Source organism: Mizuhopecten yessoensis, unplaced genomic scaffold, assembly GCF_002113885.1.
Source record: "Mizuhopecten yessoensis strain PY_sf001 unplaced genomic scaffold, ASM211388v2 scaffold10621, whole genome shotgun sequence".
Lineage (NCBI taxonomy): Eukaryota > Metazoa > Mollusca > Bivalvia > Pectinida > Pectinidae > Mizuhopecten > Mizuhopecten yessoensis.
In genome coordinates, this window is record NW_018408638.1 from 654,180 (window position 1) to 668,332 (window position 14,153).

General features: G+C 38.2%; 1 protein-coding gene across 1 annotated transcript in view; it reads left to right on the forward strand.

Moving 5' to 3' along the window:
* LOC110461458 (ryanodine receptor 2-like) overlaps positions 1 to 14,153 on the forward strand; it is a 188,043-nt gene that overhangs the window by 42,233 nt on the left and 131,657 nt on the right. Inside the window, exon 3 of the mRNA XM_021514914.1 lies at positions 11,076 to 11,177. Within this exon, the coding sequence (XP_021370589.1) occupies positions 11,076 to 11,177 (102 nt within the window). The remainder of the gene's footprint in view (positions 1 to 11,075; positions 11,178 to 14,153) is intronic.

A 14,153-nucleotide genomic window follows, 5' to 3' on the forward strand; every position in this document is an offset into this window, starting at 1 on the left:
TAGTCTATAAAAATTGTTGATAATAATGGTGATGACAAATTGGTATACTAAAGATTTGAAAATTCACAATAAATTGCATAGAAATGTATAAAGCAAGGCTAAGATTTGTGGTTGCTATTTTCTATACTAGACGTTTAGTCAGGTCGGTAGAACTACAGCGGAGGTAGTGATGATTGTTGCAGCAGTCAGTGGTGAGGAGAATGTCATACAAAAGCCATAACATGTCTCCAAGAAAAATACCTTGCTGTAGGGTCCATCATATTCAATTACCAAGCATTCCAGATTACTGTAATCCGCCTCCTAAACACCCTATATCGTTTTTCTGGTACAAGTGTCCTATCTCTTCACCAGAATATACTGTCTAACTTCATAAGTGTTTATTTTAGCTGATATTATAGAGAAATTCCAAAAGGTCTGCAACCTCTCAAATTTTCTGAAACTGTGTAGTGCACAGTTGGTTTATTAGGTGTTATACAGTAGTGTGTATTAGGTGGTATATAGTAGTGTGTATTAGGTGGTATATAGTAGTGTGTATTAGGTGGTATACAGTAGTGTGTATTATGTGGTATACAGTAGTGTGTATTAGGTGGTATATAGTAGTGTGTATTATGTGGTTTACAGTAGTGTATAATATTAGGTGGTATACAGTAGTGTGTATTAGGTGGTATACAGTAGTGTTTATTGGGTGGTATATATTAGTGTGTATTATGTGATATACAGTAGTGTGTATTAGGTGGTATATAGTAGTGTGTATTATGTGGTATACAGTAGTGTGTAATATTAGGTGGTATATAGTAGTGTGTATTAGGTGGTATACAGTAGTGTGTATTAAGTGGTATACAGTAGTGTTTATTGGGTGGTATATATTAGTGTGTATTATGTGGTATACAGTAGTGTGTATTAGGTGGTATACAGTAGTGTGTAATAATAGGTTGTATACAGTAGTGTTTATTGGGTGGTATACAGTAGTGTTTATTAGGTGGTATACAGTAGTGTTTATCGGGTGGTATATATTAGTGTGTATTAGGTGGTATACAGTAGTGTTTATTGGGTGGTATATATTAGTGTGTGTTAGGTGGTATACAGTAGTGTTTATTGGGTGGTATATATTAGTGTTTATTGGGTGGTATACAGTAGTGTTTATTAGGTGGTATACAGTAGTGTTTACTTAGATCAGTTTGCTATCTTGGAGATGTGTTGGTATATGTAATTTTTGCAGGGTAAATATGATGGACAGGAGACTGTTTTCTATCTTAACATCACACAATGTTGTAAGCAGTGTGTACTTACAACCTACTGGGGCAAGATAGCCATATAGATAGAAGTACCAGGGTGTAAACCTCTGTGGTATTGTCAGTCATCTCCAGACAGTACAGTTAATACCGCTCCAGAGCAGGGATCTGTGGAAACACAAGTACATAAGCACCAAGATTATACCATGTACCTTACATATTATACCACCTTACATATTATACCACCTTACATATTATGCCACCTTACATATTATGCCACCTTACATATTATACCACCTTACATATTATACCACCTTACATATTATACTCCCTTACATATTATACCACCTTGCATATTATATTTGTGATTCATGCAAGAGTTATCTCCCTTAAAATCTTTTTGATTAGAGAAATGTAGTTATTCAGTATTATCTAAGTTCTATTAACCCTTTCACCCCTATGTAACTTTAGTAGACTCTACTGTGCATTGATCTGGATGAATCCATTATAGTCTACAGTGGTGAAAGGGTTAATGCTTGTATTTTTCAAAAATATGCTGTTATGTAATAATGTCACTCATAAAATATATATTTCATCAGTTTATAAATTAGTTTAGAACTCTTCTGGAACACAGAGATAATTATCACTGTAAGATTGCATAAAGCCTTAAGTATCTATCACATGTGCTATAAACAGTAATTTTTCAGTAGGTTTGTTATGTGTAGGTATGACTCATTACAAGTCATCTCAGCTGTGTGTTTGCTGGCTGTCTGAATGATGTGACAGACCTTGGCAATGATCTACCGGGGACAGGGGTAACGTCAGGGACAGGGGAGATAAGGGGACTAAATTAGAGTCAAGTAGAGCAGAAAGAACCTAATTGTCTTCTTCTTCTAATCAATTGTTACATAGTTATATACTTGTGTTTCTATGACAACAACGACATTAGTGCTGGAATCTGGTTTGATCCTCCACTCAAAGTATTCCTTAGCTACACTATAGGCCAGTAGCCCAAAACAACATCACTGAGTTTCATCTTGTGGAATACCTTAAAACTAGTCATCCTGTTAAATCCTGTAGAGGATTCAGTAAGCATGTGGAAACAATGAAACCTTAGTCTGCACTGACTTACGTATCAGAGAAAATGTATTGAAAAATTGTGTACACCAATAGTGACGTTATCTGGGAATCCTTCTGAATGTTTTCTATGTACATTTCCTTCTACCTCACACAGACTAAAATTTAAATTCCCCCCAGTTTTCCCGGCTAAGAACTGAAACCCAACTCACAACTCCTCCTCAGGTACTAGTCAATCTCAAATATAAACTGGAGACAGTTAGGACAATGAAGACATTATTAATTGCGTAGAACACTATTTTTCGGTATAACATGTGCCCAGGTTGTGGGTGCGGTGTAGGGTTAAACTGTTGCAGGTGTTGTAAACCAACAATCATCAGTATAAGCAGCAATGTTTTTGGTGTTGTCTCATCCAATAGGCATTGTTGGCATTGTCGTCAAAGGAATCGCGGTCCTCAGAGTGCCACGTTGCCCCACCATCCTCCGCTACTCCATCTATATCCAATCAAATACTGCCATACTTATGTTCCACTCTGTTTTACTTAGCCAATCAAATACTGCCACACTTAATGTTGGCTACACTTCGCCCAATCAAACTTTGCCACGCTTGTCCACAGGAAGTGAGGTCATTTGAGGTGAGGGCTGACCAGGTCAGATAGGATGGGTTATATGAGTAACGCATGTGTACTTAATTATGGTCTATTTTAGTAACCTAGGTGAGGTATACACCCAACATTGCCATGATGTCTAGAGTGGTTTGTAATGAATGACATAGGGACTCCATCATTGACCTTGTAATGCCTGCAGATCTCCAATGGAGCACAACTATGTGATCTTAAGGTGTTGTTCCCTCGCCAGACATACTCCTAAGAAAGATAACTCTTTTGCGCCAAACCCTCTTTGAACCAGAAATATTGTATGTGAATATAGAACAAGGGAACAGTTTGTGTTATATAAGGGTAGGGAAGGAGTTACAGATTACATTATTTTAGGGTAGGGAAGTAGTTTCAGTTTACATTATTTTAGGGTAGGGATGGAGTTACAGTTTACATGAGTTTAGGGTAGGGAAGTAGTTTCAGTTTACATTATTTTAGGGTAGTGAAGGAGTTACAGTTTTCATTATTTTAGGGTAGGGAACGAGTTACAGTTTACATTATTTTAGGTTAGGGAAGGAGTTACAGATTTCATTATTTTAGGATAGAGAAGGAGTTACAGATTACATTATTTTAGGATAGGGAAGGAGTTACAGTTTACATGATTTTAGGGTAGGGAAGGAGTTACAGATTACATTATTTCAGGGTAGGGAAGGAGTTACAGATTACACCTCCATTTTAGGGTAGAGAAGGAGTTACAGTTTACATCATTTTAGGGTAGGGAAGGAGTTACAGATTACATTATTTTAGGGTAGGGAATCGAAGAAGTTACAGATTACACCGCCATTTTAGGGTAGAGAAGGAGTTACAGTTTACATCATTTTAGGGTAGGGAAGGAGTTACAGTTTACATTATTTTAGGATAGGGAAGGAGTTACAGTTTACATTATTTTAGGATAGTGAAAGAGTTACAGATTACATTATTTTAGGATAGAGAGGGAGTTACAAATTACATTATTTTAGGGTAGGGAAGGAGTTACAGATTACACTGCCATTTTAGGGTAGAGAAGGAGTTACAGTTTACATCATTTTACGGAAGGGAAGGAGTTACAGCTTACATTATTTTAGGGTAGGGAAGGAGTTACAGTTTATATTATTTTAGGATAGGGAAGGAGTTACAGTTTACATTATTTTAGGGAAGAGAAGGATAAGTAGAGTTTTCACTTCAGCTATATCAGTGTATTATTTAATCAGTTATATCTGATATTACATTATCAACCAATCCAACACTGCTTCTGTCACATCCATGTGGAGAATAATGTCTGAATTTTATTGGTATATGATTTCCCGTTTCCACTACATATTATCAGTAGATCTGCTGGCGTAAAATGAGTTGGACAGAAACCATTATCAGGTACACAGGTTTTGTATTATTGATAAAACTGTATTTCATTAGTTTTGTTTGGTCTGCAGATGCACCTAACAACTTGAAATACTCCAGAGAAAGTAATCCATCATGGTGCTGTAGCTAAGTCTAGTTCAATCATTATGGTAATCAGCTTTCTGTAGCAACTATTATCCATTTCATTTAGCCCATCTTTTAGTGGACAATCAAATTACAAGTGTAAGATTGTGTTTATTTGTGCAGAATTTCTTAACATAATGAATCATATAATTAGTGTGATTTTCAGATATCTGTATAAATGATTACTTTCATAATAATTTTGGAGGGGATCTTGAATAGATTATAGGTGATCTTTAAGTTAGCGTAGAATGAGACTTTTGTCATTAGGCCTGTTAGTCCCTGTATATATATCACACTCAGTTGTTACATGTTATAGAGATATATAACACAAATCAAGTCATGTAGCTCGACAGTTAACCACTAGACACATCTACTGTGTGACCACGAGACACATCTACTGTGTGACCACGAGACACATCTACTGTGTGACCACGAGACACATCTACTGTGTGACCACGAGACACATCTACTGTGTGACCACTAGACACATCTACTGTATGACCACTAGACACATCTATTGTGTGACCACTAGACATATTTACTGTGTGACCACTAGACACATCTACTGTGTGACCACTAGACACATCTACTGTGTTACAAATAGACACTTTGACTGTGTGACCACTAGACACATCTACTGTGTGACCGCTAGACACATCTACTGTGTGACCCCTAGACACATTTACTGTGTGACCACTAGCCACATCTACTGTGTGACCACTAGACACATTTACTGTGTGACCACGAGACACATCTACTGTGTGACCACTAGACACATCTACTGTGTGACCACTAGAACTAGACACATTGACTGTATGACCACTATAGATACATTTACAGTGTGTGTCCACTAGCCACATCTACTGTGTGACCACTAGACACATTAACTGTGTGACCACTAGACACATTGGCTGTGTAACCACAAGACACATCGACTGTGTGACCACTACACACATTGACTGTGTGACCACTAGACACATTGACTATGTGACCACTAGACACATCGACTGTGTGACCACTAGACACATCGACTGTGTGACCATTAGATACATCCATTGTGTGACCACTAGACACATCGACTGTGTGACAACTAGACACATCTATTATGTGACCACTAGACACATCGACTGTGTGACCACTAGACACATCTACTGAGTGACCACTAGACACATTCACTGTGTGACAACTAGACACATCAACTGTGTGACCACTAGACACATCGACTGTGTGACCACTACACACATTGACTGTGTGACCACTAGACACATTGACTGTTTGACCACTAGACACATCGACTGTGTGACAACTAGACACATCGACTGTGTGACCACTAGACACATTGATTATGTGACCACTAGACACAAATAATAATAAACTTTATTTCACATCTACTGAATGACCACTAGACACATTTACTGTGTGACCAATAGACACATCGACTGTGTGACTATGAGACACATCGACTGTGTGACCACTAGACACATTCACTGTGTGACAACTAGACACATCGACAGTGTGACCACTAGACACATCTATTATGTGATCAATCGACACATTCACTGTGTGACAACTAGACACATCGACTGTGTGACCACTAGACACATAACATATGACCACTTCTGTGTGACCAGATATGCATCACTAGTATGGTCACTTGCATAAAGAAGCACTGGCAGCATCTATTTTATCAGGATAAAAACCGGAATAATGAAGAGATAGAGGATGTATATATTGTATGTAAAAGTGCCATTAAGTAGACGAGCTCCAGTACACAATAATTTGGTTGTTTTATTTGTGTATATAGAAAACACATGGAAAAACAGTTTTTAGCCCTCCCCTAGGAGGGTACCAGCAGGGCAGAGAAATGAGCTACTGTCCTATTCAGACAACTATATCTAGATATTGGATCACCTGATATAGACATATCTCATATGTCTGTTGGTTACAGCACCGCCATCTGTTCAGGGCAAAAATGAAATTTAAAGAGGGAAAAATGGGTATGTTATTAAACTTTTGGAAGTGAATACTGCTCAATATATACCACATTGTCGCTGTATAACTCTACTTAATTCCGATGGCATCTATATACGCTATGAATGTCATAGCTCCCAGGTGTTGGTTTCATCATTGAAGTCATAAGCGTAACATTGGATGTCTCTTTCCCTCCCTGTAAAATGACTGTTCTACTTATAAACAATAACCTTTACATAATTCTTTAACAAAATGCTGATTTTGGTACATCAATTCATATTTACTGCTTTCATTTGGCATTTATAGCTATTATGACTGCAAAGAGAAAGTTGAATGAAAAGTACCGGCATGCTTCATGGAATTTGACAATTTGACATATATACTAATAATAATAATAATAATAATAAACTTTATTTATTGAGGATACAAAACCTGTTTAGCAAAGCTAATCTTCCACAGGGTCCTCTGTTAGTAAAATTGGTTAGTTAAAAGACAAAGTAGTATCACAGCAAATAAATGTACATAAAATAATTGTTGGTCTACTAAAACAGCAATTCATATCATAGTTATTTCATAATTTAAACGGTTGTTCAATACAATTACAATAAAATTATCACAGAAGCACGAAATATATTCCGTGCTTCACCCATTATGGTTTTCATTAAAAGACAAATTGTCATATTGTCAAATTGTCTAATTTACATATATGCTAATGTAGCAAAAACTAAAAACTGACTCTGTCCTCAATATACTCCACAGGGATCTTACAATATATACTCAATGTAGATCTGACATCATATTCCACTGAGGTGTGTGATTACCGGCAATACATGTTCAACAGAAATCCCAGACAGTCTAACCCTTGTGATAGTGTTTGCTGCAAACCTTCTTAGAAAACATGTTCTCCAATGAATTCAGACATGTGGGTCATCCATACAACGCTGAGCTTGCTGCTTTATCCATTAATTTAACAGACTAGTGCTTATGCTTGTCAGGTGAATCAGTAACCAGGTACAGTACCCTTTGTAGATACCAATTATACATTATAAATCTTGGAGGTGTGCCTAGTTTCACATCCTCAGGCCTTCTATAATAGCAGCTTCAAGGGGTTTTATTTAATGTAATTGAAATTTAATTTCTTAATTAAAGTATTTTAATACAGACACCAGTTTTATTGTGTGTCTGTGTCTAATATCAGCATCAAGACATATTCTTTTGCCTGCAACTTTAGTGATGGGGAATAAGTAAGCAAGTCAAATTCTACACTTGAAGGTAGATGGAGTAGGGTGATTGACATTATATGAGGATAAAGTGTTTGTTTTGAAATAATTTGAGAAAAGTTTTAAAACACCTCTTTGAGCATGTCCCTACATCACAGTGGAAGACCAAGAACAACCTATAGCAAAGGTGTTGGAGATGGTAGGGATGAATAACAGGAAGGGACAAAGCAAGCTTGCTGATAGAATAACAGCTTGTTGATGGAATGATATGAACTGACTACATAGAATGACAGGAGGTGACATAACCAGCTTGTTGATGGAATGACAGGAAGTGACATATAGCCAGCTTGTTGATAGAATGACAGGAAGTGACATAACAGCTTGTTGATGGAATGACAGGAAGTGACATAACCAGCTTGTTGCTGGAATGATATGAATTGACTTAATAGAATGACATGAAATGACATAGCCAGCTTGCTGATAGAATGACAGGAAGTGACATAATCAGCTTGTTGCTGGAATGATATGAACTGACTACATAGAATGACAGGAAGTGACATAACAGCTTGTTGATGGAATGATATGAACTGACTACATAAAATGACAGGAAGTGACATAACCAGCTTGTTGATAGAACAGGAAGGGATGACATTGCTGGCTTGTTGATGGAATGACATGAACTGACTACATAGAATGATAGGAAGTGATATAGCCAGCTTGCTGATAGAATGACAGGAAGTGACATAACCAGCTTGTTGCTGGAATGGTATGAACTGACTACATAGAATGACAGGAAGTGACATAACAGCTTGTTGATGGAATGATATGAACTGACTACATAGAATGACAGGAAGTGACATAACCAGCTTGTTGATGGAACAGGAAGGGGTGACCTTGCTGGCTTGTTGATGGAATGACATGAACTAACTACATAGAATGACAGGAAGTGACATAGCCAGCTTGTTGATAGAATGACAGGAAGTGACATAGCCAGCTTGTTGATGGAATGACATGAACTGATTATATTGAATGACAGGAAGTGCCATAGCCAGCTTGTTGATGGAATGACAGGAAGTGACATAGCCAGCTTGTTGATGGAATGACAGGAAGTGGCAAAGACAGCTTATTGTTGAAATGACAGCTAGAAAGTGACATAGCCAGCTTATTGATGGAACAGGAAGGGGTGACAATGCTGGCTGGTTGATGTTAAAAAAGGCTGTAAAAAGTCAGGTTAAAATTGAATATCATGTCAGTCATAACTTGAATATTAAATACCTTATGAGATTACGATGAGATTAAATAAAATGCTGTACAAAGGTTGTATAATAATACTTCATAAAATTGTATATGCACCTCATATTGATAGTAATGTAGATGTTTAAACCAAATACATGTATATTTATTTGTTAAAGGGTTTAGAGCCTTGAACACCTGGCTCCACAAAATCTGATGGTAATGAAAATCTCATGCAATACAATGTATTAACTTAATGGGAAATCATGAAATTTAGGAAAAAAGCCTAATTGAGATGTTTGTTACAAGTGGGAGGTGATCCTGGTGTGTCTAGAGGTATCATCAGGTACAGGCTGGCCAATAGGGTAACTAGGGCAATTCATTAGAGGATCTGTAGGAGCCTCTCAGGACAGTGAAAGAAGTGCGTAATAAACAGCTGCTACCAATATATTGGTGCGCCTGTGTGCACATGTTGTTGGCTGTCCGCCATTAGGTCCTGCATATAGCACCATAGCCCAACCATTAGTGCTGGTATTGTCACTGATCATATATCTGACAACATTGCTTATTGATAGGAAAAGTATGGAGGTGTTAAATATTATACTTCTGAGCAATCAGTTTCACCTGAATGAAATGATCTTTCACACTCAATAAACTAAATTAAATCATGTGTTCTTTCTCACAAGGTCATTACTACCCAAATGATTCCAAGACATTCAGAGAGCTGTAAAAATGTAATCCATAGCGCCAGTCAGGGGAAAAAAAGTTTTATTTTGTCAAATGTGAAATTTCCATGCAGGTTGCATTGATACTGCTTCATATATACTAGTAGTAGTACAGTTTCTGTTAATATCTCGTCTGCTGGATAACCAGACTACCTGGGTACTCAGTAGTTCATAGTGAAGCTGACATAAAACCACTCAAACATACAAACAAGTTAGTATCTCTCAGTATGAATAATAAAACCACATTTTAATCAGAATCTTATAAGATTGACAGTTATGTAGGTCATTGATTTCAACTTATGAGTTACATACATCGACATCTTTTTTAAAAGATGTTGACATAATCTGAGTCACTCGTGTATAGAACTGATGACGTGTTAGTGCTCTAATAACTGTCATCGGCTAGCTCCATCAGTTGTCACGGACTCTCGTGTCTTATTACCGTTGAGACCTCTTAGGTCTGTATATCCCGGTCCTGACATTGACCGATGACCAGTATTTAGATATACTTTTTATTCTGTTTTATTCCATGCATGGAATTCTCCAAGGATGAAAATACAAACTACAAATGACATTAGCATTTTTCTATCCTCCCCGCTCCATTTATCGTATTGATAGATGTGTCGGGCGGCCCAGGGCCAGCAGCCCAAATCTCTGTGTCCTATCATAACTGTAAACATACAGGAGTCAAAACTATTTACATGTTTGATGGATTTGATGTTTTATAATGGTTTGATCACTGACTTGTGTATTGGCAAACTTGTCCGTCTACCACTAGTTACCAGCCTTTATCAGAATATATTCTGAAGTATGAATGTCTACCACTAGTTACCAGCCTTTATCAGAATATATTCTGAAGTATGAATGTCTACCACTAGTTACCAGCCTTTATCAGAATATATTCTGAAGTATGAATGTCTACCACTAGTTACCAGCCTTTATCAGAATATATTCTGAAGTATGAATGTCTACCACTAGTTACCAGCCTTTATCAGAATATATTCTGAGGTTTGAATAAAGGCTGTTTGGACCGGACATGCTAAAGGTTTTGAACTAAAAAAGTGTTTTTTTGTCTCAATACCATTTGTAGACTGGAAATCCTTTGTTTAGTAAATGGTTATATAGATTTATAGATAACATGAATCCAAAAATTTTCAATAAAAGAATTTGTAATTTTGATTTTCGGATTTGTGAACAAACATTGCCAATTGGGAAAAAAGCCATACTATTTTCTATGGAAATAAAATTGAACAAAAAAAATCACTGATTTGAAGCCACGTTCTATTAATTTTGTTTGATTTACAAACCGACAATTATCAAAAGTATTAGGACACCACCTGATTTTAACTTTGAATAGTAGAGAGAAAAAGAAAATGTCTGTCCGACCATTACTAACTGATGACAATATTTCCTCAGTCCTACCTTAATCATCTTGCCATGTTGCCATCATCCTACATCAAACTAAGGCATTTTTTATAATATTGTGTTTTATTTTTGCAGGACACTCCACCAGATATATCAGTATGTGCATTTGTACTGGAGCAGGCTCTTTCGGTCAGGGCTCTGCAGGAAATGGTGGGATCGTCATCCCAGGATTCCACAGTAAGTCACATAGTTTTACTAATATATCAATTGTTCGTGTCACAGTTTGAAACCTAGCTGTCTGTTGAAAAAAGAGGGGGAAGGAGTTTTAAAGACTTATTGCTGAATTATTGAAGAAAATTTCAGATAAATCGACTTATTGCTGAATTATTGAAGAAAATTTCAGATAAATCAACAAGTAGGAATAGTACACTACAAAATTAATGTAGTTACTGAACACTACAAAATTACTGTACACTATAAAATGCTGCATTTGTTCCTTTACTCAATTTATTAATTAAGTCATGGTCATTCAAATTAAAAAACATTTCAAACTTCCGTACATGTTGTTTGCTACAACGAACACGTCTTCGTGTCGGTGCATTGCTGCTGAGTGCTTCCCTTGTCATCATCTATTAGTAAAGTGGCTCTCCTAGCTTCATTTACTCCAAGCATGCACAAATGCAGGTGGCAACTTTTTCAATATTTACCATATTTTGAAATTCAATTTAGCTTCAGACACTCAGTTTAATGTATTTGTGGCATGAAAGTTGGAAATAACATTGTTTTTATTGCATGTTTCCAATTCAAACTGGTTTCAAGTGGATATCAAAAGGTATTAGTTACTGTTGTGATTTGCAAATAACCTGGTGTAGTCTGTCTGTGTTGAGTGATCAGGACAGGCTAGAACCTGGTGGTGTCTGTCTGTGTTGAGGGTCCAGGACAGGCTATAGAACCTGGTGGAGTCTGTCTGTGTTGAGGGTCCAGGACAGGCTATAGAACCTGGTGGAGTCTGTCTGTGTTGAGTGATCAGGACAGGCTAGAACCTGGTGTAGTCTGTCTGTGTTGAGGGTCCAGGACAGGATAGAACCTGGTGTAGTCTGTTTGTGTTGAGGGTCCAGGACAGGCTATAGAACCTGGTGTAGTCTGTCTGTGTTAAGGGTCCAGGACAGGCTAGAGCCTGGTGTAGTCTGTCTGTGTTAAGGGTCCAGGACAGGCTAGAACCTGGTGTAGTCTGTCTGTGTTGAGGGTCCAGGACAGGCTAGAGCCTGGTGTAGTCTGTCTGTGTTAAGGGTCCAGGACAGGCTAGAACCTGGTGTAGTCTGCTGATGTTGAGGGTCCAGGACAGGCTAGAACCTGGTGTAGTCTGTCTGTGTTGAGTGTTCAAGACAGGCTAGAACCTGGTGTAATCTGTCAGTGTTGAGGGTCCAGGACAGGCTAGAGCCTGGTGTAGTCTGTCTGTGTTAAGGGTTCAGGAGAGGCTAGAACCTGGTGTATTCTGTCTGTGTTGAGTGATCAGGACAGGCTAGAGCCTGGTGTATTCTGTCTGTGTTGAGTGATCAGGACAGGCTAGAACCTGGTGTAATCTGTAGATGTTGAGGGTTCAGGACAGGCTAGAACCTGGTGCAATCTGTCAGTGTTGAGGGTTTAGGACAGGCTAGAACCTCAGGTGTAGTCTGTCAGTGTTGAGGGTTCAGGACAGGCTAGAAACTGGTGTAGTCTGTCTGTGTTGAGTGTTCAAGACAGGCTAGAAACTGGTGTAATCTGTCAGTGTTGAGGGTTCAGGACAGGCTAGAAACTGGTGTAGTCTGTCTGTGTTGAGTGTTCAGGACAAGCTAGAACCTGGTGTAATCTGTTGATGTTGAGGGTTCAGGACAGGCTAGAACCTGGGGTAGTCTGTAGATGTTGAGGGTTCAGGACAGGCTAGAACCTGGTGTAGTCTGACTGTGCTGAGGGTCCAGGACAGGCTAGAACCTGGTGTAGTCTGCTGATGTTGAGGGTCCAGGACAGGCTAGAAACTGGTGTAGTCTGTCTGTGTTGAGTGTTCAGGACAAGCTAGAACCTGGTGTAATCTGTTGATGTTGAGGGTTCAGGACAGGCTAGAACCTGGGGTAGTCTGTAGATGTTGAGGGTTCAGGACAGGCTAGAACCTGGGGTAGTCTGTAGATGTTGAGGGTTCAGGACAGGCTAGAAGCTGGTGGAGTCTGTAGATGTTGAGGGGTCAGGACAGGCTAGAACCTGGTGTAGTCTGGCTGTGTTGAGTGTTCAAGACAGGCTAGAAACTGGTGTAATCTGTCAGTGTTGAGGGTTCAGGACAGGCTAGAACCTGGGGTAGTCTGTAGATGTTGAGGGTTCAGGACAGGCTAGAACCTGGTATAGTCTGTCATTGAGCTAAGAACCTGGCCATGGTTGTATTATTTCCAGGAAGCACAGAGGGTAACCTGATACCAGCCAAGTATTAAGTAGTAGTTTTATTGGTAACATTGTAGTGAATTGGACAATAAATGATAAATGATTGCAATTTCCTCTGTCCTGATCAATATGATACATGTTCATGGAAACATTGCATTGGATTTTTATTTCCCTTCTGAAAAACTCTTTTAACTAAAAATATTTACAAATTCAGTTCCATAAACACTTTTAAGCAAGAATCACTCTTTTAAGAATGTGAATTAGATCCTATTAAAATAGTTTGTTTGACAGGAATAAGAAGTCTTTACTCCCTGTCCTATTATATGCATACAGAGCTAGGCTACATCAGGCATTGCCTAGGTGACAGACAGCGTTATGACAGTGTTATGTTGGGGACAGTCCCTGTAGCTGAGGATAACGTATTCCCTACATGCAATTGTATAGGAAGACATTTCATCTTTGTATTTGAACTATTATATCCTAGGGTAAACAGCTATTTGAAATAAGATATATTGTTTTTGAAATAATGGAAACTCATTTTTTTTTTTAGAAGTGATAGACATGTTTAGCATTCTATGGCATATCACCAGTAATAAAACTGTTCTTAGTACCACAACCTAGTACCAATAGCAAAATGGCCCTTGGTGGCACAACCTAGTACCAGTAGCAAAAAAGTCTTTGGTGCTGCAGCCTAATACTAGGAGCAAGATGACCCTTGGTGCCGCAGTTTTGTACTATAAGGAAAACGACCCTTGGTGCCACAGCTTTGTACTATTAGCAAAACGACCCTTGGTGCCACAACCT